We start from the raw sequence: 26789 nt of genomic DNA on the forward strand, positions 1-26789 counted from the left end.
TGTTCCACACATACATGCGCACATTCTCCGGGAGGGAGGATTTTCCGTTTTCAATCCAATCATCTGATTGGCCGGTTGATCTGCTACGCTTCGCATGCGTCATTTGTGGGCGGGGCTTCGCGTTGAGTTTTCTCGAACAAACGGCGGAAGCGGAGCGGTGTCACACTACAGCCTTCAGTCATTAAACACATCAAACAGAACAAGAACCATGAAAATCTGGACGTCGGAACATGTTTTCAAGTAAGTGAATGTTTTATTTCTTATTTAAAAGCGACGAAACGAGCTTTGAACCGCGGGTGTTGTTTTAACATCGCGCTGTCGTCAATGTGCTGGGGTTTAGCCACCGGTAGGTGAGAGAACTGCACGAGGCCGGCTTTTGTCAAATGTTCACTTTTTAGAGAAAATACTTCCTAGTCACCAGTTTACGCAACTTATTTATATCTAAATTAGTATAGAACATACAAAGAGCTTGTAACGTTAACTTTTCGGTTACAGTTAGTTTCTTGTGAGAGCTCGTGTCTTGCACTGGTTATGCGGTAATGAGGTGACACTTACACTAGTTACAAAATTTTTTAAACTAACGAGTAACTGAAAGAGACCGTGTTTGCAAAATAAATGTTCCCACTTTTCGGACACTGCTGTTAGTTGCTTGTCCTTGACTAACACTGTGACACTCACTGACATCCACGTCAAACTCTTTCTGTTTTACATCGATGTCATAAACAGTATGGTTTAATTTAGGACACTTAAATATATATATTTTTCTCTCATTTGTATTGTGTGATCCAAAACGCCACAAACCTGATGTTAACCTTAGTATTTAAGCTTCTGTGGGTCAAAAGTGAATACAACTAACTTTGGATCCGGTTGGTAAAATATCAATGACCAATTGTGAAATAGATGAGTTGCATTAAATAATTAGATTAGATAGATGAATGAATGAATTGCACGAGGACTGTGTGTAATATGTATCAGGTTGCAGCCATATTGCGCAACTCTCCTTGACCTTTCATCTACTTGTACCCCGCGCCTGACGTCACTAGTCATGTGACGGCTCACAGTTTCCCGGCAACCATTCAGATGACGGAATGTCCCAGATGAAACCTCAGATTGTTCCCTTTTACTAGTCGACGAATAGTTACAGTTCAGCTGTTTTACAGATTGTTATAATGTTCATTTTTTATCTCATGACATGCGTTTATATTAAAGCAGCACTGCTGCTCGAGATGTCCTGTGGTTGCTCACACTACAGATGATGTAACTCAGGAAGTCTAATGGCTGAAGACTACTGTGGTTGTGTAACATGATCGTGGAGACATATTATATAATACAGTCATATTAATCTTTGGCATTGGTTTAGTGGCTGTAACAATAAGTGCATCTCAGTCAGTATTATGCACTGTGGGTATTGTGCAGGCTTATACATAAATGCTTGATATAAGTTACGTGAACTTGTGTGGTATGGAAAACATGTTGTATAACAATGCTTAAGAAAGAATTAGGGTGTGTTTCACTGTTCTCAAAATAATCTCTCTCTCTCTCTCTCTCTCTCTCATAGTCATCCATGGGAGACCGTGACCAAAGCTGCGATGCAGAAGTACCCAAACCCCATGAACCCCAGTGTGTTTGGAGTGGATGTGTTGGACCGTAATGTGGACCAGCAGGGGCGTCTGCACAGCAAGCGACTGCTCAGCACTGAATGGGGCCTTCCCTCCATCGTTAGATCTGTACGCTTCTCTCTTTCTTTTGGTCTATGATTATAATTTTAAGTAAATGTGGACCTCTTTATTGTCAGTCGTGTGCAGGAGTCGGTGTTTAAACTTAGAAAGGGTTTTTTTAGAATGTAAGTACAGGGGAGCAGAAGGACATTGCTTTACTACATGCTTCTAGGTCTCATCATTCTTGTCACATTTTAAAGGACACAGGCTAAATGCTTTAGATTTTAGGTGCTGCTATAATGTGTACTGTGTGTTTCCTCTACATTCATTCTGCCATGGCAGAATAATAAATGTATAAATAAATCAAGTATTATACATTTTTTGCTCAGTCAGGTTTAGTTTCATGCCAAAATTGAATTAAAATCAACAGAACATCAACATAATAATTCATAAGTGTCAATATGTTTCACTTACATAATTAGCATATTACAAAATATTTTACAAACAAGCTATGGTGTTGTTTTATATTTATTTTGAGTCAACACAAATAAAAGATGTGCTAGCATGTGCGTGCGATATCTAGGAGTTGTGATAGATGTACCACGTAATACAAAGTGTAACAATCAAAGATAGTTAAGAATGATTATAATAAACTTGAGGTAGGCAGTGGGATGCATTTGCTGTTGGTTGCATGCTGATGTTTTTGGCATTTTTGTCTATAGCAGCAGTTGAGGGGTTACGACCCCTGACACCACAGCTGGAAAAGTTGCTTTGCTATAGTGCGTCATAACCTTTGTTCTTATTTGGCCTTAATACAGCTCGTGAGTGTACTCGACACATGTTGTCTCATTTCTACAGTCAGTGAACTTTACACGTGTGACGTTGTTGTATGATATAATACTGAGGTCAGAATGTGACCTTGTGTTCATCCATGACCTGTTGCATTCATGTTTGTACATCTGTTGGAAGTTATTCTGTCAGCTGAGGCGGTTGCTGTTTTTTATTATTCGCGTCTGTCACTTGCATTTCCAAGCAGTGTGTTTGAGGAAGTTTGTAATATAAACTCTTTGTGTTGCTATGTGTGTCTATGATCTGCAGACTCATTGCTATTGGGAAAATATTACATTTTCATTTCCCACAAAGTGCTTTTTTATATGCTTGGTAACTTAAACCCCTGACAACACTTGTGTAGTTTGTTATGGAGATATGTGATGTACTAAATTGTTTAGGGTTAACCGTACAAACTTAGAGGTTGCTTTGAGTTGATTTTCTACTTGTTGGGCATAAAGCCAGTGAAGATTAAACTATAAATGAGTAAAATCCGAGCTAAAACAGAATCTGATTTCACATGTTTTGTATCTATTATGTGTAAATTTGAAATGTATATGCAGTGATTATTGATCAACCTGTTGTTTTGATGTCCACAGATAATTGGTAACACGCGGACATGTACGTACATTCAAGAGCACTCCGTAGTCGACCCTAAAGAGAAGACCTTTGAACTTCAGTCAACTAATGTAAGCAGCCTAACATTGATCTACAGACAGAGTAATTAAACCAGATCATAGTCAGCATGTTTAAAGCCCAATTATTCTATTGTATATAATAATAATAATAATATTGTGTATTGGTTTGACAGTATATGCAACACATGTTATAACTTCTTTAGATGTGTATGTTAAAGTTTCTGTGGAATGAGGATTTGCCAGTTTATATGTTATGGCAATGTGTGGTGGGTGTTGTCCTGAGTTCTGCTTGTAAAGAGAATAATCTTTTATCATAATAGATCACCTTCACTAACATGGTGTCTGTGGATGAACGCCTCACATACAGACCACATCCAGAGGACCCAGAGAAGTAAGATTTCATCCGCTTCTGAAGTCTTTCACATGAGCTGTCTAGTCTATATAATAGCCTCTTTAACTTCTCTTTAAAACTAAACTGTCTATAATGTCTTTATGAAGAACTATAAATTCTTGTTGCGCTGGGGTTGATTTGTATGTTTGTGATGATGTCTGCTCACAGGACGATGCTCACACAGGAGGCCATCATCTCTGTAAAGGGTGTCAGTTTGAGCAGCTATCTGGAGGGACTCATGGCATCCACAATCTCAAACAATGCAGGAAAGGTAAGCAAAGCACTTTAAACAACCCAAAACTGAAAATATCCCAATCCTTATCAAATCAAAGACAGAAATATTGCAGCTCTTGTTTGGTAATGTTCTTCACATGAAAGTCACTATTTTGCCAAATGTGTGAAATGCAGTGTTTGCTGTCCGCAGGGTCGTGAGGCAATGGAGTGGGTCATCAGACGCCTTAACACAGAGATCGAAGAATTAGCCATGACTGCGAGAGGAACCATACGCACACCTATGGCTGCTGCCGTGGCAGAGAAATGATGGTTCCTGTGCACGTCTTCATCTCTGGCTTCTGTCTTTTTCCAATCATGGAAGTTCATCTTGTCAGTCCCTTTCATTTTAAAGCGTCTATATTAGAGGCTTATTGGGGACGTAAAGAAGACTCTGTACTAACAGCGCTGTCAACACACAAGAACATGAAGAAGAAGCAGCACCACAGAGTATTCATCATGTGTGTGTGATGCTAAACTCTCAAACATACAGTTTTATTAAATCAAAGGACCGTTACAGGGCTCAACTCCGTCAGGAATATCTCAGACCTGTCTTATAAACTGTCTGTCTTGACTCGAAGGAAGAAATCAACCGGTTAAGATTGTTAAATAGGTTTACACAGGCTGTGAGTGAGTTGTGTGACTGTTTGCCAAAAACCGCCAAGTTTAGCTGTTACATGCAACTTTATCATCAGAAGGCAAAGCAGCTCAGCGCTGGATAACATTGCTTCACCAGCACTTGTATACTTGAAAATGATTATGATATTTATTTTTATGATTATTAATATACTGGTAACACTTATACAGCAGGAAGGGAACAAACTAGAGTTTTAATCTAAAAGATTTTGGTGGACCATGTCAGCAGTATTTCAGTTCTGAAATGTGTGTTTGTTTATCTGTCTGTGTGTGATTCTGGTTTTAGATCATCTTAAAAGGTAAATGTAAAGAATGAAGATGCTCAATAGATACCTGTCGTTGGATTGTTTGAATTAAAATCTGTGCTTTCATTAAAAAATATAAGACACTGACCAGGACAGGATTACGTACGACATGCACTTCTAAATGTTTTCATCATGATAATGTGTCATCCCTTTTTCATTGTTCATCACTGGTAGATCATTCAGTAATGTTTTAATCTCAACAGTTATAGTTCAATGAAAAGATAGGTCAACCCAGGGCATTCTTTACCTTTACAGGCCAGAATCTGAACATCTCAAACATAAAAAAAAGGTTATTGTAGAAGTGAATTTCTCACTCTGCTGTGACGTTTGAATGGTGTCTATTTATTTATTTATTTTTGTGGGTTCATGTTTGTGCCTTGGTAACATTGCACCCACAGAAGACAACTTCAGCACGTTCTTGTAGGTGATGGAAAACATAACGCCAATATATCAATGCAGAACCTCTTTAGAACTATGGATGGGCTTATGTTGATGGGATGTATTTAATAAATGTAACAATAAATATCTAAAAACCAGGATGATGTTAGAGTATGTCTGTGGATTTGCTTTAGCACAGAACGTGTCAAAAAATTTCCTTCTCGGTTGTAATGCTATCAAAGAGGCGAGTTAATATTATGACTTATTGCAATAAAACAGCATGATTGCATTTAAGACAGTAGGGGCAAAATGCCCATAAAGGTCAGTTTCCCAGACGGGGTTTAGATTAATCTTGGACTAGGCCTTAGTTATATTTAGACATTTTAGTAGTTTTTACAAACGTTATTTACAAAAAACAATACTGGTGTGCATCTTTAGACAAAACATTAGCCCTTGGTGGTATAGGTATATATTTTTTTAAATAAAGGCAGCTCAAACATGCATTTTAGTTTGGGACTAAGATAAGCCCTGCCTGGGAAACCGCACCTGGATGCCCATAATAATACTACATTTATTTGAGTTTTACTGGTACTGCAGAAACATTTGTGTAATTCAGGAATTATTTTCTGTTGTTCATTTAAGAGTTTATGGTACTACTGGATATATTGTAAGCAGAGGTGGACTCTATTCTCAGATCAAAGGGTTTTTCTTTGGTAAACCTTTACCCTGCATAACATTGTATTATACTTATTACTCCACTACATTTCATTTAATATCTACATGCATTAACAATCTAGTGCTTTCTTACTTTTAATAAGCAGAAGTTTTACTTGAGTAAAAGTAAGACATTTCTAGATTTATAGTGTACTTCAATAAGTAAAAAATACTTCACTAGTGTCCACCTCTGAAGGTCACTGAAACATCAGGAATGATGATTGACATCTGTCAATCAGGTTTTTCCAATCTAAAAGGCTATTGCAGTTGTTTTACATGTTTTAAAATAAACTAACATCATACAACATGTCTGTTTTGTCTTTTAAGAACTTTTAATTGTCTTATTGTGGTTTTTGAACATTGTATTACACTTGTTCACTGAGACTTATTATATATAATTAAAAAATTATTTTAAGTTACTTCAAACTTAATATAGTTTAAACCTTATGGAAATGTAAACAATACAGCTGATTGTAACCTTTGAATTCCATTGGGTTTGCCAAAATTGACTTCCATAGTAAGAAAAAAAATCAGCTGTGTGCTTACCATCATTTATCAAAATATCTTCTTTTGTGTTCAACAGAAACAAATAAGTTCATACAGGTTTAAAACAACATGAGATTGAGAAAATGACGACAGAATTTTCATTTTTTGGTGAACTATCCCTTTAAGTGCATCCGCCCAGGTCAGAAATAGCGCTGTACTGTCACGTGATGCTCGTTACTTTTCTCAGCGCTGATCATTATGAAACAATCACAGTCGTTTGTAACTTTAAATAATGGTTTTCATTATTTTTTTAATAGAGATTGAATACGCGTATTTCTCTTAAGTATCTCGTGTTGAATAATTAGACTTGAACTAAATTAGTTTCCATTATATAAATGTTAACATCTGACATGTTCGTTTATTATCATTAGCGCCCTCTGCTGCTTACCTCTGCAGTGTAACATTTTCCCGGCTTCACTTGCGTGCTGAAACGTCACAAGACAGATTCACCACTAGCCAATAGTATTCCAGTTAACAGTTGCATCCGACCAATCAAATATCAGTTAAGATTTAAAGGTATTTAAAAGTGGGATATTTGAAATTAAACAGGCTGAACTCACGGACGCTAACGGGAGGTGCATCGTCGTCGTAATTTTAAACAGATACGAGTTTATGTTTCATGTATGTGCAGACTTAAAACCCTTCGTGTAGTTTATAGAGACCGATTAATAACAAGGCGAGGTGGTAGTTATCGTGTTTATCGTGTGTTTTGAGGAAACTGCTCACTCGAGGTATCGGCCGCTGCTGGTGTGTTTTAATTCTCCGCCATGATTCTTTTTTTGCACTCGTTTAATTTCATTAGTTTATAAGTGTTGAAATGATTAAACTGATTATTGTTTGTTTTATTTTTCGTTGTGTTTGACGAATTGTCGTTGTTCAAATACAGGATATGGACTCTGCTGCAAGAACCAAAGCAAGCAAAGATTTGAAGAATCAGCGAGCGGAAAATGAAAAGGTATTTGACAAATTCATGTTTGATTTTCTTATTTGATTTGATGATACACAATCATAAGCAAACTTATAGTTGTGTTTTAATCTTACTTTTGTTGTAATCCTGGTATTGTATCGTCTATTGTTATTAAAATACTCATGACGAACCTCGTTTGTGAGACTCTTTGTCTGTTCGATAAATTTAGTAGTCTTTATGTAAATGATTCTTTAACACATTCACTTGTGTATGTTTACAGTTGACACGTGTGTGTGTGTGTGTGTATATATATATATATATATGTATATGTGTCAAATCTTGGCACTTATTTTATTAAGAGAAGAACCGTAAAAGTATTTTTAAGAGACTTTATGTTGTGCTAGGTTTATGCCGGTGGAGCTCAAAGAGTTCCCGTGACTCAGAGCAACCAGAAGCTCGTGTCCGCTCCTCACGCGCGTGCTCTGGGTGCAACATGGGGCCCTCAGCGGGTTCAGCGTCCCGGCAGTCAACAGAAACCTGCTGGACCCTCGGTTCCTGTGAAAACTCAATGCCGTGGAAATCAAAATGTTAACCCTGAACAGATGAGAACAGCGACACAACACAAACCTGTACAGAACCAAACAACACCAAACAACCATAGCGGTGTTCCAGTGACTGATGCCAACAATCCCAGCGAACCACAGCGTAAGAACCAAACTTCATTTCTTAAATGTTTTCTTTCAGTCAGAACATCAAGTGTTAAACATCTCAATGACTCTTCTCTTTCAGAAACCCCTGCCAGTGGATCATCAAGTAGTGCAAGGTAAGTTTGGGACACACAAATGGGTTTTTCACGCTGCTATTAACCCTGGATTAACTTCGTTCTAAACCCTGTTTTTAACCCCGGGTTAAGGATCGTTTCCCTCTTGTAATTTAGAAGCAGAGTTATCCCTAAAATGAACCCTGCTCAGAATAAGGAGTGACTTTGCTTTCGTGTGCAGTGTGAAACCAAGTGAGGTTATAATGTTGTCACTCGATGCTTAGCAATGGACAGCCAATCAGAAACTGAAGAGATTGTACCTCATATCACCATCTGTGTACTGAAAACACCTGAACTGGAGTAAAAATTACTTCCCAGGAGACTTTGAGGCAGTTACATAAATCTCTCATCTGTTTTGTTTCCGATGGGTGATAACAGTTGTTTAGTTATTAGATTTTAATTCAGTCAGTTTGACATCACTTTTTTTCCAGTCATGACTGTTGACAACACACACATGCAAATTAAAGCGTTAACCCAGTGTTTAAGAGTGCACCGTATGAAAGTGAAACGTCAGATTATGAATACCCAGGGTTATCTCTTAACAAGTAGTCAACCTATAAATTTGCAGAGGCCGCTTTTTAATATACACTAGTCAACATTTGAAGTGGATCAAAACCTTTCTTAAAAGTTGTCTAAAACCAATACCCAATACCCGTTCTTGTCTTAGGACAACTTTGATGAACATTTTTGATCCACTTCAAATGTTGACTAGTATATATTGTTGATTTAGTCTGTTTGACCCATAGATTATCTGGTTGGGTTACTTTAGCGCAGGAGTGGGGAACCCTGGGTCCTGGAAGGCCACTGTCCTGCAGAGTTTAGTTCCAACCCTAATCAAACACACCTGAATTTCATTTCCAAGTAATCCTAAAGACTTTAATTAAATGTTTCAAGTGTGTTTAATTAGGGTTGGAACTAAACTCTGCAGGACAGTGGCCCTCCAGGACCAGGGTTCCCCACCCCTGCTTTAGCACATTGCTTTGATACTCAAGCCCATGCAGTGGCACACGATCAGCTGGTTATGTTGTTTATACAAAGACAAAACTGAAGAACAGACATCTTTTTTGGTCTAATATATTTTTACTATTTAACTTTGTTACATTAAGAAAGTGAAACAACCTTTAACTGGGTAATGCAATTGCTGTTTTTTCATTAATTATACATGTTAAATAATAATTAATCTACAGCAGTAGTTATTTAACCTCCTACCAAGTTTTTTTAAATTAATATATTGCATAATAGTTCTTTAGAATTTTAGAGGAATTGATTTTTAAACACATCTTTTAGTTTTCATATAATCACACTTTACTCTCACCGTGAATATAGCATTAAAAGCTGATATGGCGTTTAAAGAAAAAGGAATATATTGCATACATTTGCATAATGTTTATTTAGTTTCACTTATTATTTCTATGTATTTATATAATGAGAGAATTTAAATATCGGACACATTGCTTTCTTATCGGCATCGGCCATAAAACCATATTGGTTGACCACTACTCTTTACCCCTGGTTTAGTATGAACAATGTGAAGTCAGGTACCCATGATTTTGTTAAGCTGGGGTTTAGACTAACCCATGGTTAACTATTTCAAGTGTGAAGAGTCCTAATGGAAAACTACACTCTCAGAGTTTTCTAACATTATATAGTTTGTCATGATTGGATAAGTCAACACTGAAGTAAACGTAGGCGTCCCGCTGGGGTAAAGTGACATTAAGCAGGAGATAAATGTTTTCATAAATGAGTCGATTACTCTCTACATGATTGATTTTATAAAACACTGTTGAAATATTTATTCTGGACTATTAGACCTTTGCAATGGTATAGTTTGTCATGATATATTTTACATGACATTTTAAACCTATTGAAGTAAACCCTGTTGTCCTGCACATGGGAGCACCAGTTACTGTTTTGTTTTAGTTTGTATGTTTATTTTGTGTGCAATTCCTGAATTTAAATGTAAAAACTGTGATTCTTTGTCTGTTTAGGAAAGCCTGGACTTTAGAGAACTTTGACATTGGACGAGCTCTTGGGAAAGGTAAATTTGGGAGCGTGTATCTGGCCAGAGAACGTCAGACCAAGTTTATTCTGGCCCTGAAGGTTTTGTTTAAGAAGCAGCTGGAGAAAGCCGGTGTTGAACATCAGCTGAGGAGAGAAGTGGAGATTCAGTCTCATCTCCGGTATGAATCTCAATCACACACTGAAGTCTTGTGTATTTCTCTTGAGATCGGAGTCTTACAGGACTCATTTTCCTTCTCTTCCTCCTCAGACATCCCAACATCCTCCGTCTCTATGGTTACTTTCACGACACGGCTCGTGTCTATCTCATCCTGGAGTTTGCTCCTAAAGGAGAGTTATACGGTGAGCTCCAGCGCTGCGGGACCTTTGATGACCAGCGCAGTGCCACGGTAAGAAACATGCATGCGTATGTGCTCTACACAACAGCTGACAGTCGTTCTTTAATGTCTTTATATTATCTGTTGGCAGTATATAATGGAGCTGGCCGACGCGCTGAGCTACTGTCATTCAAAGAAAGTCATTCACAGAGATATTAAACCTGAAAACTTGCTGTTGGGATCCAATGGAGAGCTGAAGATTGCAGATTTTGGTTGGTCTGTCCACACGCCCTCCTCAAGGTGACCTTCATCTTCCTCATCTTACAAACAAGAACTGCATAAATATGACCGACCATAAGCTTCTCTTGATTTAGTTTTGGCAATGATTAAACTTGTTCAGTATCATTTCACATACTGTACACCATTAACATCTTAACACGTTGAACCGACTTCAAACTCTCTAATCAATGATCTTATGATCATTTTTTTTTTTTAAAGATGTAACGTAAGGGTGTGTCCTTTAAAATGTAAATGAGCTGAAGAAATGCGAACCCTGATCCCAATGATAGTTCTCTGTATTATAATAATAATAATAATATTCCCTTCTGACATCACAAGGGGAGCCAAATTTTAATGAGCTTTTTTTTTCTCATGCTTACAGAGAATGGGTTACTAAAACTTAGTTACTGGGTTGATCTTGATTACATTTTCTAGGTTGATGGAAGCACTGGAGACCCAATTATAGCACTTAAAAATACAGATTTTCATGCTATGACCCCTTTAAATTTCTTATTCAGTTGAATCAAATAGAAAATCTGATCAGAACAGCACATTATATCTAATAACAGATTAACAACTACACAACTTGTTTCAAGCAAATAGATTTAAATTTCACAGCCATTTAATTTTTTTTCTTGTTGCTTTTTCTTTTTTTTTCTTGTCTAAATGTAAAGATCACCTGTATATAAGAGTTTGTTTATGTGGTTATTTGGAGCTTATTGTAAATCTAACATGTAATTGTATTTGTGTTTTTGTCCTGCAGGAGATCGACGCTCTGTGGGACGCTGGATTATCTTCCTCCAGAGATGATTGAAGGTAAAACTCACGATGAGAAGGTCGATCTGTGGAGTCTCGGGGTTCTTTGCTATGAATTTCTGGTTGGTCATCCACCTTTTGAAACTAAGAGTCATGAAGAGACGTACCGCAAGATATCCAGGGTAAGTGAAGATCCAGCGCGGATTAATGTTTCTCATTTATGAGATGATTTCTGCTCTTTGTCTCTCGCCTGATGTTTAAATGACTCTTGTTATTGCCTTCAAACTTTCTTAGCTTGTGTTGAATGTTTGCTTTCTGAGCTTTAAAATGACGTGAAAATCAAAAGATCAGTGGAATTCTTGCTTGTATATTGTGACCTTACATTTCACTTTTAAATCTCTGTCCAGAGCAAAAGAGGTTTGCTTGAGCTGCTGTAGGTTTTCTCTTTCATAAGTCTTCATCTGCTGTATGATGAGAGATAACTCTGTGTTGTACCCTAATAATCCCCTCAAAGCCATTCTATACAATACACATTACACACATTTAAAAGAGAATGACCGATCACAACACCGCATCCCAGCTTAACCAATCAGAGCGTTTCAGAGAGAAGCGCTTCACAGAGCTTGTGGGTTTGACGCAGATCTGCTGTAATGTAAAACGTGTGACATGCATACAGTCGTCATAAAACGTATTCAAGTACACCACAACAACAAAATTAAGACTTTGTTAAAGGGCATGATGGGACACAATAATGTGCTGATGTATTGAGCGGTTGGTCGGTGTTTATATTCACCAAAAAGTGTCAATTAGGATGCATGAAGACACAAGAAGAAAGTAAAGCTTCATCCTGTGAGGGGTTGAGGTTTGTTGAATATCACATGCTTTGCTTTAGTCATAATCATGGTTGTCTAGGTCAGTGCTTCCCAGTCCTGGTCCTCAAGCACCCCCTCCTAAAAAGTTTCAGATGTCTTATTTAAAACGCCTGATTCAATTTATTCAGCCTCCCAAAATGGAAACTTGTCTCCCTAACAAGCAGATAAATTAAATTAGGTGGGTTAAATAAGAAGACATCTAAAACTTTTTGGGAGGGGGTGCTCGAGGAACAGGATTGTGAAGCACTGGTCACTAACCCTGTTCCTGCAGAGTTCACCTCAAACACACCTAAACCTGCTAATCGAGCTTTTCATGGCTACCTAAATACAGGGTTTCCGCGGAGTCATAAAAAGTCATAAAACGTCTTAAATTTAATAATGAAAATTTAAGGCCATAAAAACATCCGGATTTTCCATACAAGGTCATAAATTACATTTAGCCACGTCTTAAATTTATATACTCGTTCATTCATTGTTGCCTTTCCCCACAAAAATGCGCTGGCGGCGGCATTCACTTGTTTTGCCTGTTGTAGTTCTGTCTGAGGAATCTGGGTGGGATAATCACAGCGTTCCAGGACTACAAGGTCCATGCTTCAGTGCAGCAAACAGACTTGTCGGAAGTACTTCAGAAACCCGCTGTCCCGCGCGAGCTGCGAACTCTCAAGGGTCAGCTTAGTTTAACTGAAATCTCTGTGTCTATCACAATGGGAAAGTGTACATTAAACCAGCTATGCATCGAAGACGGTGCGTTTAGTAGTTGGCTCAAGCTCGGAGCAAACAATCGGTATCAAGCCTATTGCACACTGTGTAAGAAGGGGCTGGAGCTGTCTAGTTTAGGCATAAAATAAGGTGACCAGACGTCCCCGTTTTCCGGGGACAGTCCCGTTTTTTGGTGTTCTGTCCCCGGAAATGTCCCCGTTTCAGCACGTCCAAAACAACAAGCAAATACACTGAAAACCCGATCAACATGTAGTGTTTGTAGTACCAGACCAAAGCAATCATGTAATGATTATCTTCACCAGCAGAGGGGGCCGCGAGCTAATGATGACTTGCGCACGCCACTGATTTCACGATGAAGAATATACTCTGAGACACATGAGAGAGCGTCATTATCATCAATCAAGTCATCATAAGATATGAAAACAATTGAAGTTATCGGGGGTTAAGGTACTAACTACGCATGTTAAATTAAAGTAATAAACCAATGAAGTGAACTGAATTAGTACCTTAGAAGTCATTTTTGATGAGGTATGTCTCTTGTATAAAAACAGGAAAAAAAACTAGATTTAGGCTACAGAAATTACAATTAATTGAATTAGAAACACTGCAAAAAAAATGACCTTATTAGTATTTTTCCTCTTGTTTTCAATACAAATATCAAAAAATTCTTAAGTCAAGATGCATTTTCTTGATGGGCAAAATAAGTTACATTTTTAGACAAAAATATTAAATTTGTGCTTAAAACAGGGAAAATCTTCCACTACTTAATACAAGAAAAAAAATCAAGAAAAAGATTTTTGCATGTTTTAAGCACAAATAAATTCACTTCAATTAGATTTTTTTTTGTCTTAAAGCTAGATTTTTCTTAGGGGATTTTGCTTCTAAAGAAAATGCGTCTTTATTTAAGAATTTTAAGATATTTGTACTGAAAACAAGACAAAAATACTATTAAGTAAGAAGTAATTTTTTGCAGTGAACCCACAACAATAAAAAGAAGAAAACTTTCAAAAACGTTTTGTCCCCATTTTTTTTTATTTATAGATAACAACAAATGAGATTTTAATGATATTTTTACCATTTAACTAGGAAATGTCCCCGGTTTTCATTTAAAAAAATCTGGTCACCTTAGCATAAAAGCCTACGTTCGCATGCAAAGTCAGAAAAGCATAAAGTTGCTGTAAAAGGTCTGCAGCGGGTGCAGGCGATCAGTCAGTTTTGTTCGGCTCCGTCACTACCCGGTCCAAGTACAGAACGGGATTCCGTTTGTCTCATATCCAGTGCCACACACAATTGTTAAGTGTTGTTCCTGTGTTCTTGATGCTTAATAAAAGGGAGCCTTCAATTTGTTATTCTTAAGAAAGTGGAACCTTTACTAATAAAACTTGTTACTAATTTCAATGAAAGTAAAAAAAAAAAGACTTTTGAAAGGAATTTTTGTTATTTTTTGTTATTCGTGTAGGTCATAAATTTAAATCATAATGGTCATAAAAAGGTCTTAAAGTCTTAAATTTGACTGACTAAACCCTGCAGAAGCCCTGTAAATATTGGAGGCAGGTGTGCTGAAGCAGGGTTTGATCTAAGGCCTTGTCCACACGGACACATGTATTTTTATAACCGTGACTTTTTTTACTTTGTTCACACGGAAACGTAGAATCACATCACTGAAACCAAATATTTTTGTGAACCCCTGCCAGGGTGAGGTTTTTCAGAAATACCTGTTGCAGTGTTGTCGTGTAGATGGGTAGAACCGGTGTTTTTGAATCTGATTAAGGCTTTACGATTAGGATTATATCACCACCTGCTGGTGTGGCATGCTCTTGACACGCCTGTTTTTGCGGGTTCTTGTGTGTTTATGTAGGCAGAGATTTCTTTAAAACAGCGCATGCGTGAAGGGGATTTTTTTATTTTTTTATCAAAATCCCCGTGTCTGTGTGGAGTAGGCCTAAAGGGTGTAGATCTCCAGTAACTGGGTTGGTAACTCCTGGTCTGTGAACATTGATGTAGAAATGTAATGAGTGTCTATTAGAGTCACTTAATTATGCAGTAATCTCTTAAGTGTCAGGGCAGAAATGATTGTTCAGTAATGTAAGGGGTGTTTATGTAATCTGATGTTTTATCAGACGTCTATAACATGTTTTCCTACTACTTAATCTGTCTGAGGTCTTCATGAGTTAATATTTGACCCCTGTGTTCTCTCTGTAGGTTGAATTCTCCTATCCAGCTCATGTCAGCGAGGGCAGCAGAGATCTGATCAACAGCTTACTAAAACACAACCCAATGCACAGACTTCCCATTCAAGAGGTTCTGATTCATCCATGGGTTGTGGAGAACTCTGTCAAAAAACCAACGACCCGCTCGACAAACAAATGAGTGAAAAACACTGCGGTTTAACTCCTCCATCATGAGAAACTATTTGAACAAAAAGGACTGTTGGCAACATTTCTCTTTCTCTCTCCTGTTCTCCTCTTTGTGTTCATGTGCTGCAATTTTCGTGTCATTTCTTAATATTTAATTGTTTAAGACACTCAGTGTAAAGTTTTAAAAATTACTTGAAACAATAAATTTTATTTTCTCTTTGAAGTCTTTTAGTGTATTTTGTGAACTTTTACTGTGTTGCTGTGAAATTTAAATTACTTTAGATAATACTTAAATTATTCTTTGCTATTTTCTCAAAGTATTTCATGTTTAGTAGTTTGTTGAATGTTTTTCAAGGTCTTTTATTTATTACTGTTTGTTGTCTCCTGTCCTTCCGCTTCAATATAATAATTTAGTTTACCTATTATAAACAAACCTCCACCAAAACAAATTGTACATTAAGATCACTGTGACTTTCACTTTGTGTTGATCATTGTCTGATCTCAACACAAGGTGGCGCAGTTGTCTGTCACGTGTGCTTTTAAGATTGAGAAAATGGCTTCTCCTTTGAACTCAAACTCCCAGAATTCAGCACAGTGATGTTCTCGAGTCTCCTGTGGATTTAATATGGAAATCTTAGTCGATGAATGTTTTGATTTATTCCCTGGTGAAATTTAGTTCATACACTAGTCTAAAAGCTTTTGTTAAAACACATTTTGTGTGTAGTTAAGGAAAATGCATTGAATGTGTTGTCTCTAACTAGACACATCGGTGTTATTGGAACAACACATCTTGTGTTGCCTTTTATTTGAACACAAAATATCGCTGCGTTAAATAGGAAAACAATGCGTAAAAAATAAATGCATCCTTCAAATTTAAATTATTACTTTCTGTTAAAAAGCATTTCTGTTCATGTTAAATGTTCAACTATTTTTTTTTTATATTTCTCATTAATTTATTCGTATATGCACACTATAATTATATTTTTCATTTTAAATGCAGATGTTAGTTCACAGGTTTAACCTGCGGGAGACAAACATCTGGCCACGCGCTGTTGCGCCATCTGACATTAAAATCATCTGTAGCCTACATCGTGTCCTTTAGTTACTTAAAATAATATTAATGGTCAGGAGTGAGATGTAATTCGTTAGTCAGTGATTAATGTCTATTTTTTTATTATGCTTAACATTGAAGCAGTTGAACTTTACCTTTTTGTTCCAACTACATATTTGCGCAATATTTGCATTTATATAAGTTAAAATGATCCCTTTTATTTGCAGCTTGACAAATACAATAATTCAGAAAATTGAATGACACATATTTGGGTATTTGAAAATATACAAAATAAAAAACCCAGAAAACACAAACCCATGTGGCCTGTAATTGAAATGTTTTATGTGGTGTTTGAATGAAATGTGATGACTTTACAATGAATGCGAGAGCTCCACGGTTTTGCAGATTTATTGTGTTTTAGAGAGGAAAACGCACGTGTTCAGTGGATTTGTATATCGCATAAAACCAAAACACAATTGTACAATATAATTTCACGCGTTTCTTTATTCTTCAATATATTCATTTTCACGATATATGATAACGATTTTGTGATATACATTCCATCTTTTAAACCACAATAACACAACACACACGTTTTATAACATTTCCACAGCACCCATTGGATTGCACAAAATGAAAAATGTCTTATGCAAGTCCCTCGATTTGAAATAATGAATCAGATTTCCATCAAAAGACTCGCACTGTAAATAAATCTCACGCAGGTACATGAAGCCGGGTTTTCTTAAAAAAAAAAAAGTAAAAAAAAATGACGATAATAACGAAATGGTCACAGTTTTAATTTAGTGAATTGATTTTAAAGTGGTTCATTATCAGACACAATTTCTTTTTGATGACAGAGACGACTCGTCCTTTTTCTTTGTCTCTTATTTTCGTTTATTTTAAAATCTGATTTTCTTTGTGTGTTAAATTCGCAGAGATTAACGGGAATGCAGCAGATCATATATTTATATTTATTTATTGAGTGTGTGTGTGTGAATCTGTTTAGTGCTGCATGGACATCATACGATCAGAATGCATAGTTTAATATCTGCTCACCGACTGCCTTTAAAATCTACGTTTCCCTTATCGTTTAATTTTGGTTCATGCAAAACAAATCAAATAATATCATTGATTAATATCTATAAATTTGTTTTGCACGAGGTATCTGAATTCTCGTGTGTAATTTTATTGCCGTGATGTTGTAAATAATTATTTTGTACTATTGCAGATGATCATGATCACAACAGGAGATTTTCACTCCACATCATTGCTTTGCGTTTGTTGAATGTAAAATATTTCTTTCTTTTTCTAAACCAGAATATTTTCTTTAAAAAAAAATGAGCATCTCTCTTAAAAAACGAAACGAAAAAAAAAATAAAGTGTTTTCTTCTGCTATCTAGCCTATTTCTGTCGACCAAGGCATCGTGTGGATGCGTAAAGATTCGTATGAATTCGTTTCTTGTATTAAAGTCAGATTGGCAGACACTTTCGTGTGAACCGAGGTTAAAGGTCTGATGTATTTGAATCGGGGCAGGGCAACTCGTCCGGTCTGGTTATTGATATGCGGGATGCGTTTTAACACTTAGATCACCAAACGATGAGCAGACTAATCGGGCAAGTTGTATTTGTAGGCTTCGATGAGACCTTCGACGGAGTGAATGAAGCCGGAGATACTGCATATACCGCCGATGACGAATATGGAGACGTCGAAGAAGACCTGATGCCACAAGAGCTTCCTCCACAAGAGCTTGAGATGAAAGAGACTGGGCAGCAGAAAGCAAAGGCCCGCGCCCGTCAGGCTGCCCGTCAGACCCATGAGAAGCGCGAAGTGCGGCACGTAAATCGCCATGAGCATCGTGAAGACGACGAGGGCGCAGCGCAGACTGAGACCCCAGGACTTCAGGCGCCCGTCGCCGCCGTAGCAATCCGGGAAAAACGCCCGACCTCCGTCTTGGAAGAAAGTCTTTTCCAGCACCTCGACCGCGGCGAAAAACGGCAGCGGGTACGACAGCAGCGCCTTGGAAACGAGGAAGAGGTTCACCACGGCCCTGATGCTCGACGGCAGGTTGTCGGTGATGACCTCTTTGGTCTCGTCGGCCCACGTCAGGTAGGCCACCAGCGCGAAGAGGCCTTTGAGGATGCACGCGGCGATGTGCGTCCAGTTCATCATGCAGTGGAACTCGCTGGGTTTCTGCATGTTGCCCTCCAGAGAGGGCAGGAAGATCTGCGACGTGTAGCTGAACACGATGATGCCGATGGAGATGGGGAACTTCTTGACGTCGATGTAAAACTTCACCTTGTCCCAAGCCCAGTCTCGCGCGCGGGACAGACAGTAGGCTATCACGAGGATGTTGATGACGAAGTGCGCGAGCGTGCACAGCAAGCTGAACTTGGACACGGCCTTGAGGTTCTTGAGGAAGGCGCACGGCAGCAGGGCGGCGGTGGCGATGATGGCCCATGACCTCTGCGACACCGGAAGTGTAGGGAAGCTGTTGTACATCAGATTCCCGCTCACCACCACGTACAAGATGCAGGTCATCACGAGCTCGATGATTTGGGCCACGTTGACGATGTGGCCTCCCAGCGCGGGGAAGCGCGGCGCGCAGCAGGCGTTGGCGATGTCCACGTACGAGTCCCTCACGCGCACCAGCTGACCGTCTTCGTTCTCTTCGTACAGGCACGCGATGAGGATCTTCCCAGTGTAGCAGCACACGACTGCGGCGAATATAATGAGGAAGAGTCCGAGGTATCCGCCGTGGAGAATGGCGTACGGTAACCCGAGCACAAACATGCCCTGGGGGGAGAGAAACACGAGTGCGCTGTTAACGCGTGCCCAAACATTTCATTCATTTGCTCATTTCTATTCCATTCCTTATACTTTCATATTGCACAACTATCTGGGGACATAATGGTTTATTTCAATTTTTCTTATTTCAAACAGAGTAGTTCGGTGTCAGCACTAACTGTAAGCACCCCACACATAATTAACCTTGCTATTTGTTTGTCATTTAATTAATTATTGAGATCTTAAATGCGTGAAGTTGAACTTATGCAGGGATTTTGTGGGTTTGTGTAGAAATTTAACTGACATTTGCTCTGAGCAAAGTCACGCTCTCCTCATCGTGTCGTCATCAGCAGGAATCGAATAGGCAGGGATTCACGTCACGACTGTCACTTTTAATGTAAAGAGCCTTAACTGCGCATGATTAAACCTGAGGGGTTTTATTGGCTCATCGCAAATTTGGCCACTATCGAAAACCTAAGAAAAAACGCAAAATTTTGTTTTATTCGACGTTTCTACTTAAAGCAATTTAAGGTATTTATTGCTGTTTTAACCCAGACATAAAGGGGACATCATGCTCTCCATTTTACGCATGTCCAAAAAACCGATCAAACAAACCTCACGATTTTCTGAGTGTAAAAACTAGGGAAAAATATATATAAAAATGTGAAATCGTGTAGCAAACTCTTTGCTAAAGAAAAACTTTTCTCCAAATCTCAAATTTTTATATAATCTTTTCCCTAGTTTTTACACTCAGAAAATCGTGATGTTCGTTTTTGGTCGTTTTTTGGACATGCGTAAATTGGAGAGCATGATGTCCCCTTCATGTCGGGGTCTAAAACAGTAAGAAATACCTAAAATTGCTTTATTAGAAACGTCGAATAGAACACAACATCACGACAAATGAAAACGTTTCTCCTCGTTACTGGCTCAAGATTTGCAAAGATTTTCGACCTGCACAATTTATAACATTAGGCATTCTATAATCTATACCATTTATATATTTTAGACCTTAATATAAAAACATGCTCCTGAACGTCTCAACGCAATTCGTGTTCACTGTTGGACACCCTGTCCCAATGCGCCTAATGCATTTTTACCTGGATCGCATTGGTCACGTTCCATCCAGCTTCCCAAGCAGTGATTCTTGGCTTGTCCGGACCGCCAATATCCGAGCAGAATCCCCCGTCTTTGGACCCTGAGGGCGGAGGACCCGTTCCATCCCTCTGGTAATGGCTGTCCCCTTCAAACGTTCCATCTCCCCCCGTTTCCCCGCCGCCCTCTCCTCCCATTTCATCGTTTTTAAGTATGTCCATCTGAAGCCCCTGCCTGTGGTCATAGTCCAGATCATCACAAGCGGCGAATCCCAAAGCCTCATCATCAGTGGCGGCCTGAAAGCCCATTCTGGCGAACATCCCACTCACCTTCGCCTGTGACTTATTGGTGACCGTGGTGGCCGCGTTGGACAGCTTGTTTGAGATCTTGCTTCTAATTAATGTGGCCATGATTTGTTTAATCTCAATGGGACCAATTCAAAAACGACGGAAAATGTGCGTTAAGATAAAACTAGTTTAAGTGTGCGACCGAGTTCTTTGTCTGCGCATCAACGGAGCGAGAGGAAAACGACTCTCGTGGTGACGCGTTATCTCCAGTTTAGACTGCAATCACGCCTGCTGTTTTTGCAGTTTCCGTGGATCATGTCACTTTCATGCGTGGATAATACCTCGTGCCCGCATCCTGTTCACTCGCTTCTTCTTTTTTTCTATCTGAACACGGAGACAATGCGCGTCCTAGGCGAGAGCAGATTTAATGTCCGGTGCGTAAAGGTGAATGTTCGCCTTTCGTTTTGATTATATTTCAGTATCCGTGGCACAGCTTCCACTCCTGTGTTTCAGTGGCCGTCGCTGATGCCAATGCGGTACACTGGAGCTCGGGCTGAGAGAGGCACGTGTCACCGTCAGCCTGCCAATGCCAAGAGTCTCGCGCGCAACGCGCGTCTCCGGCTCCCAATGCGCGCTACTCCTCACCGACAAAAAAAAAACGGGGCAAAGATTTGCTGCATTTCTAGGGGAGGTGCTTGCGATGCCCCATCCTCCTCTTCACTCTCATTATGCCCAATATAGTTGGTTTGAGCACCCAATGGCGTCCGGGGTCTCCGAGTGTTGCATAACTTTACGTATATATAAAGCATCTCCACACATCGGACCAGGGCTTACATGGACACACTAAAAGTTGTCTTGAACAATTCTTGACTTTTTCTTTTGCAGCTTGCCAGGTTTTTATCACTTCAGCTGAAGGTTTATAGGACAATGAATTTATTTTTGAAAATAACAAGAGGAGACGTGGCAACCTCAGCGACGCGTAGGGTTGTTTTTGGAATATGCGCTTTATTGGATTTAAAGCCTTCTTTCATTCACCACTGGATTGAACAATCAATGAAATACGTCACAAAAGCAGGGTTTTAATAGACAGGATTTAGGTGCTAAATGATCTCGTGTGTTTGTGATCACTTTTTTTTATTTTTTGTTCATTTAGAAAAAGAACCAATATATTTATGATGGATAAAGCAGAAATACTGACTGTGTTTTAGTTAACCTGCATTAAATTAAATATAAATCATGATGTTTTTGAGGAGTTAGAAAGCTATAGATTTGTTCTCTTCTCACTCATTTACATTTGTCATTCGGCTCTTACATACCGGTGCGCTTTATGAATGCGTTTTTGTGCACGAGCTTCTCTGTGGATTCCTGCAGACACTGAAGTGGACGCATCTTACAGTTATTACAGACCTGATAGATCATTTCAATCGTGTACATTTGGGTCTAATAAATTTTCTCTGTTATTTAAACTATTCTAAATGTGAACGCAGATTACACGCATACATTTAATTTTACAGCCTAAATATCTGTTTTCATCCAGACAATAGAAATGCGCTCGTTTTAACTTTATAAAAATTTGGTGATTTTTGGTTTGTATTAAATATTGTTCAATCGGTGTTGCAATCAAATTTACAAACAATTTGGATGCCGTGGATATTGTACAAATCTAACACAATAAATAGTAAAAAATCTCTCACAAAAAAAGACTACAATATTTAATTTCTGTGAAAGTTGCTATACTGTTATATTGTTAATTTTTTAAGGTGTTATTTGTCTCGGGGTAAATAGTGCGTCTGTGAAACTTTATTTCAGCACCACGAGAATGGACAGCGGGCTCACGTGAACGCGCCCATACTGATCTTTTTAAATGATAAAAGATTATAACAGAAAGATTTTATAGATTTAGTTTATGTGACGGCATATATTTTACAGTAATATAAAAATGATAATGCTTTGATGAAAAGCATTTAAAACATTCAATGATGTCATATTTTTGTTTTCATATATTATGCGTTATGTTATAGATTTTTTTCTATAGTTTGTGTTTTGCTGTGGTCTTCATATCTAATCGTGTACATCTGTGATTGTCTTTCCCCGGAGATTTATTTTTTCCTGCCTCAGGCTGTCGACGGCCGCGGTGGGAGCGCAACGGGTTAATCGCACGCGCGTTATCAGTCGCGCACAGACCTCGCGTGATATCAGCTGCTGTAAAAACACAATCACGAGACGCAGACTGACTTTCCTACATCATACATCAAAGAAGAAGCGAGGGCAAAATCAAATAGAAATAAGAATACTGCTGGGTTGTTTTTAACCCAGGGCTGGGTAACTATTGGACAGAACACATTGCTCGGTTAAAATGACCCAAATAGTGGATTGTTTTAACCCAATTGCTGGGTTATTTCAACATGCTGGATTAACAATAACCTAGCAGTTGGGTTAAAACAACCCAATTTTTGATTCATTTTAACCCAGCAATGTGTTCTGTCCAATAGTTATCAGCCCTGGGTTAAAAACAACCCAGCATTTTTTTAGAGTAAAAAGAGTGAATATAACTGCCTTCATGTATTACTGAATTCTTGTCGACAGAAATATTTTTATGGTAAAATAACCATATTTTAAAGCCTGAAAGCCTTTATAATATGAACTATTGTTCTATATTAAAATATTTATGTTTCATGTCCTTACACGCATGCTGGATATTATGATGGAACTTAATTTTAAAAGATTTGATGTTTTATCCTGTTCTTGTAAAAATCCCCAAATAACATATCCTTGTCATTTTTACCTCATTGTGACTGCATATTCGCGCATCTTTAAGACCAGTTTTAGTTTTTGATTTTGTCTCAGATCAATGGAATTCAGTGAGGTTGAACGCATGGTCTCTTCTTTCCTTTTCATTCACTTTATTACCCTTCAGAAAAATCATAGAGGGCAATAGGAGGTCAGAATCCCTCTCCCATGAGTCCTCTAAGCACATAACACTACATCTCTCCCCAGAGACACTGGTCCAGGATCAGTCTCTCTTCGATCAGGTGTTTTACGCTGCTGTCTGTGTCACTCTGCTGTAGGATTCATGTTATCTTCTCTCACAAGGTGCCATCTCAACGCATTGTTCAGCTCTCTCTCTCTCCCTCTCTCTCCCTCTCTCTCTCTCTCTCTCTCTCTCTCTCTCTCTCTCTCTCTCTCTCTCTCTCTCTCTCTCTCTCTCTCTCTCTCTCTCTCTCTCTCTCTCTCTCTCTCTCTCTCTCTCTCTCTCTCTCTCTCTCTCTCTCTCTCAGTCTTCTGCTTTGTCCTTTTTCTCATTACACACTTCAGTGCTCTGCTGTGAGCTGAATCAGTCTAGCAGATAAATTCTCTCTCTCCTTTAGACAGATCATTTATTATCTGAACACAAAACTATGACGCTGCGCAGATGCACTCCGTGCGCATGAACTAGAACTATATAATGATTGTAATTATTTTATAATGATATACAGTAAGGAGTATTTTTGATGACTCCCCAATTGTATCACTTTTCTACGCAATATTTTTATGAATCACATATTAGAGAAATAGGCTTTTGTAGTTTTATGTTATTTGAGTTTCTGTGTCTAAAGGGATGAAATGCCTGCCTTGCATTTGAAGGAATATCAAATTTCTTTCAGTTTCAGACACGGTATGGCCGAGATCCGACGGCACTTCTGCGGCTCATCGAAGCGGAAAATAACACATAACACACTTCAATTAAAACACAGAGCTGAAATGACGCGCGACTCTCCAGGGGTCTCCGGGAATTAGCCAATCACAATCCATTACTATTAGCATGACAATCACGAGTACATTATTGCACTGATTAGAGTCTATATCTGACCAGAGATCTGCCGCTTTATATGAACCACGAGTGGATTAAAAAAAATCATTGCATCATTGTGTCTTGTTATCGCGTTGATGTTTCCTGATGATGTTGCTTTAATTATACTTGCCAATGAACCTTTCTGAACGTCAGACACCTGACAACGCTGTGCAATTTAGTATTTAAGTCTCGCAACTGATTTGGCAACCCATCCTCATAAATGCGTAAATAGCGGGCAGTGCGAAACGTCGCGCATAACCAAATTCCATTTTTGCGTGCATATACACCAGTTCTTCCCGTCCTTTTTCTTTTTTTTACCATTGTCGCTTGGGTTTTGGAACAACTTTGTGTTACATAAAATGACACCTTAACCAAATTCTAACCCCAACTCCAGGCGACCATGGTTTAAAAATGTACAAAAACATGTAGAAACCTATATTAAATGATATCCTAAAGCAAATCCCAAATCTAACCCCAAAAACCAACCGACAATGGTTTAAAAACAGAAAAAAATAAGAAACATAGCCTAAAAAACAATACATAAAACGACACTACAAGATGCGGGAAGGACTGCTATAGCAAGAAACAAATGCTATTTGGCTCGTATATATTGCACGTGCTATTTATACCCACACTTCATGAGAATGGTCTGGATTTGTTGAATGTTACCAGAAACCAAAGCAGGAAAATCACACAAGTACTCAAATGCTCTCGAATAAAATCTTCTCTTTTAGCCAAAAGCCATTATACACAGACACGCGCGCGCGCGCACACAGAGGCTCGTGAGTGAAATCCAGGTGGTCCTGTGGTAACCACTTAAAAGCCTTTTCATTTATCCGAATGCGTCTGTTTAATGGGCTATTATGAGATCCCGAGAGAGCTGCGGGTTTTATTAACCCTGCTAGTGCCGCACAGCAACTCAATGTCAATCTCTCTCTCTCTCTCTTTCTCTCTCTCTTTCTGTTTGTGTGTCAAATAACAGCCACCACTGCTCCTTTCTTTTCCGATGTGACCTAGATTTATTTATTTATTTAATGTATACCCGTGTCTGGTTGTTAAGTGTTAGTATTTCTCTCTCCTACAACCTTATTTGCCGCAAGACTTTGAGTTTTTTTCCCTGTGGTTCAGGACACATTAACATTGTAATTGGCTTTTAGTCTTCGCCTGTGAACACAGTAAAGTGGCCGCGGTCATCTGGGACTCAGAGCCCGAGGCCACACAATCAACACAACAAATCTGTTTCCATTATACACACTGACACACGCGCGCGCACACACACCGCACACACACTATCTCTTTCTCTTTGTGTATGTGTTTATAAATACATTATATATCATTAATAGTGTTTAAGATGCGCTGTATTAAATAAATAGATTAGTAGAGATGTTTTGTGAATTATATTTGAACTTCGCTCTTGCGCACATCGGTTCACTTCATGAATAAATAAAGAAAACGACTCAGTTCCCACATGGGACAGTTTTCACTCGTGTTTAACAGAATAATAGAGTTTTATAAATCAATGTTACATCACTTCTTTTTGTCTAGGGATGTCATCTGAACATATGGACTTCTGTTCACTGTATTTGTTTAGCAAATTTAAACAAACATACCCTTACGAAAATTAACCAATGTTGTTTTTTGTGGCAAATGTATATATATTTTTTGCTGTATTGATTACCTTAAAAAACATGTTTATTTTGTGGTTATCATGGTTTTACTACAGTAACCATATTTTTGTTTTGTTTTAACTGTGGTAAAACCATAGTTAATTTTGTAAGGTATGTTGTTACTTTCTCAGATTCACTATTGTCGTGTTATTACATTTAAGATCTGATCAGCACCGTTACTGCTATTATCACCCTGCTAAAAAACAAATACACCATCACAGAAGTTTTATTGGGAATTTAATTGATTCTAATGGAATATGGCCCAAAACACACTACAGTGTGGTTTTAATGGTGTTGGTATTTTAATGGAAACCATTAGAATTTTAATAATGGTTTTATTGTTATTGTCAACAGGGTAGTTCGTTATCATCATCAATTCCACAAAGTTTACATAAATCAATTAAAAAATGAAAGTGTAATCTGACACTGTATTTTGTTTCTTGAGAAGTCTGGCGTTGTGCCATCGTGACGTCATCGGGCGCGCTCTCGGCAGCGTGAACTGAAACCTCAAGAGCTGCTATGAAGAGATTAATCTCAACCATTTATTCATCTGTAATATACTAATAACATGTCCTATAGATACACAAACAAATTAATAAACAATTACCCAACAGACCTTTTATTATTTTAACTCGCTGATGTGAATTCATGAATTCAATAAAAT

General features: G+C 38.3%; 3 protein-coding genes across 4 annotated transcripts; 2 read left to right on the forward strand and 1 right to left on the reverse strand.

Moving 5' to 3' along the window:
• Window positions 1-113: 113 nt before the first annotated feature.
• prelid3b (PRELI domain containing 3) lies at window positions 114-5262 on the forward strand. The gene is made up of 6 exons (XM_065274795.2): window positions 114-240; window positions 1559-1727; window positions 3086-3175; window positions 3445-3515; window positions 3684-3786; window positions 3940-5262. Exons 1-6 carry the CDS (start codon window positions 209-211, stop codon window positions 4054-4056), a joined length of 582 nt encoding a protein of 193 aa, XP_065130867.2. The 5' UTR covers window positions 114-208; the 3' UTR covers window positions 4057-5262.
• Window positions 5263-6905: 1643 nt separating this feature from the next.
• Window positions 6906-16719, forward strand: aurka (aurora kinase A). 2 transcript variants are annotated; one of them, XM_065274813.2, is made up of 9 exons: window positions 6906-7111; window positions 7251-7319; window positions 7676-7976; window positions 8061-8094; window positions 10080-10271; window positions 10361-10499; window positions 10579-10727; window positions 11470-11644; window positions 15257-16719. In XM_065274813.2, exons 2-9 carry the CDS (start codon window positions 7254-7256, stop codon window positions 15422-15424), a joined length of 1224 nt encoding a protein of 407 aa, XP_065130885.1. In that variant the 5' UTR covers window positions 6906-7111; window positions 7251-7253; the 3' UTR covers window positions 15425-16719. The 2 variants fall into 2 exon arrangements, with proteins under 2 accessions (XP_065130885.1, XP_065130884.1); XM_065274812.1 differs by having other exon boundaries at window positions 6906-7095.
• A 135-nt stretch (window positions 16720-16854) lies between these two features.
• slc32a1 (solute carrier family 32 member 1) lies at window positions 16855-21273 on the reverse strand. The gene is made up of 2 exons (XM_065274811.1): window positions 20345-21273; window positions 16855-19256 (listed from the first exon to the last, which is right to left on the reverse strand). The coding sequence occupies exons 1-2, from the start codon at window positions 20747-20749 to the stop codon at window positions 18069-18071; spliced, it is 1593 nt and encodes a 530-aa protein (XP_065130883.1). The 5' UTR covers window positions 20750-21273; the 3' UTR covers window positions 16855-18068.
• Between the last annotated feature and the right edge of the window lie 5516 nt (window positions 21274-26789).

Source organism: Paramisgurnus dabryanus, chromosome 7, assembly GCF_030506205.2.
Source record: "Paramisgurnus dabryanus chromosome 7, PD_genome_1.1, whole genome shotgun sequence".
NCBI lineage: Eukaryota > Metazoa > Chordata > Actinopteri > Cypriniformes > Cobitidae > Paramisgurnus > Paramisgurnus dabryanus.

Coding starts and splice junctions, on each gene's coding strand:
- prelid3b (XM_065274795.2), top strand. CDS start 209: ATGAAAATCTGGACGTCGGAACATGTTTTCAA. Junction 241..1,558: donor ACGTCGGAACATGTTTTCAA/GTAAGTGAATGT, acceptor TCTCTCTCATAG/TCATCCATGGGAGACCGTGA. Junction 1,728..3,085: donor TTCCCTCCATCGTTAGATCT/GTACGCTTCTCT, acceptor TGATGTCCACAG/ATAATTGGTAACACGCGGAC.
- slc32a1 (XM_065274811.1), bottom strand. CDS start 20,749: ATGGCCACATTAATTAGAAGCAAGATCTCAAACAAGCTGTCCAACGCG. Junction 19,257..20,344: donor ACGTGACCAATGCGATCCAG/GTAAAAATGCAT, acceptor CTCTCCCCCCAG/GGCATGTTTGTGCTCGGGTT.
- aurka (XM_065274813.2), top strand. CDS start 7,254: ATGGACTCTGCTGCAAGAACCAAAGCAAGCAAAGATTTGAAGAATCAG. Junction 10,272..10,360: donor GAGATTCAGTCTCATCTCCG/GTATGAATCTCA, acceptor CTTCCTCCTCAG/ACATCCCAACATCCTCCGTC. Junction 10,728..11,469: donor GTCCACACGCCCTCCTCAAG/GTGACCTTCATC, acceptor TTTGTCCTGCAG/GAGATCGACGCTCTGTGGGA.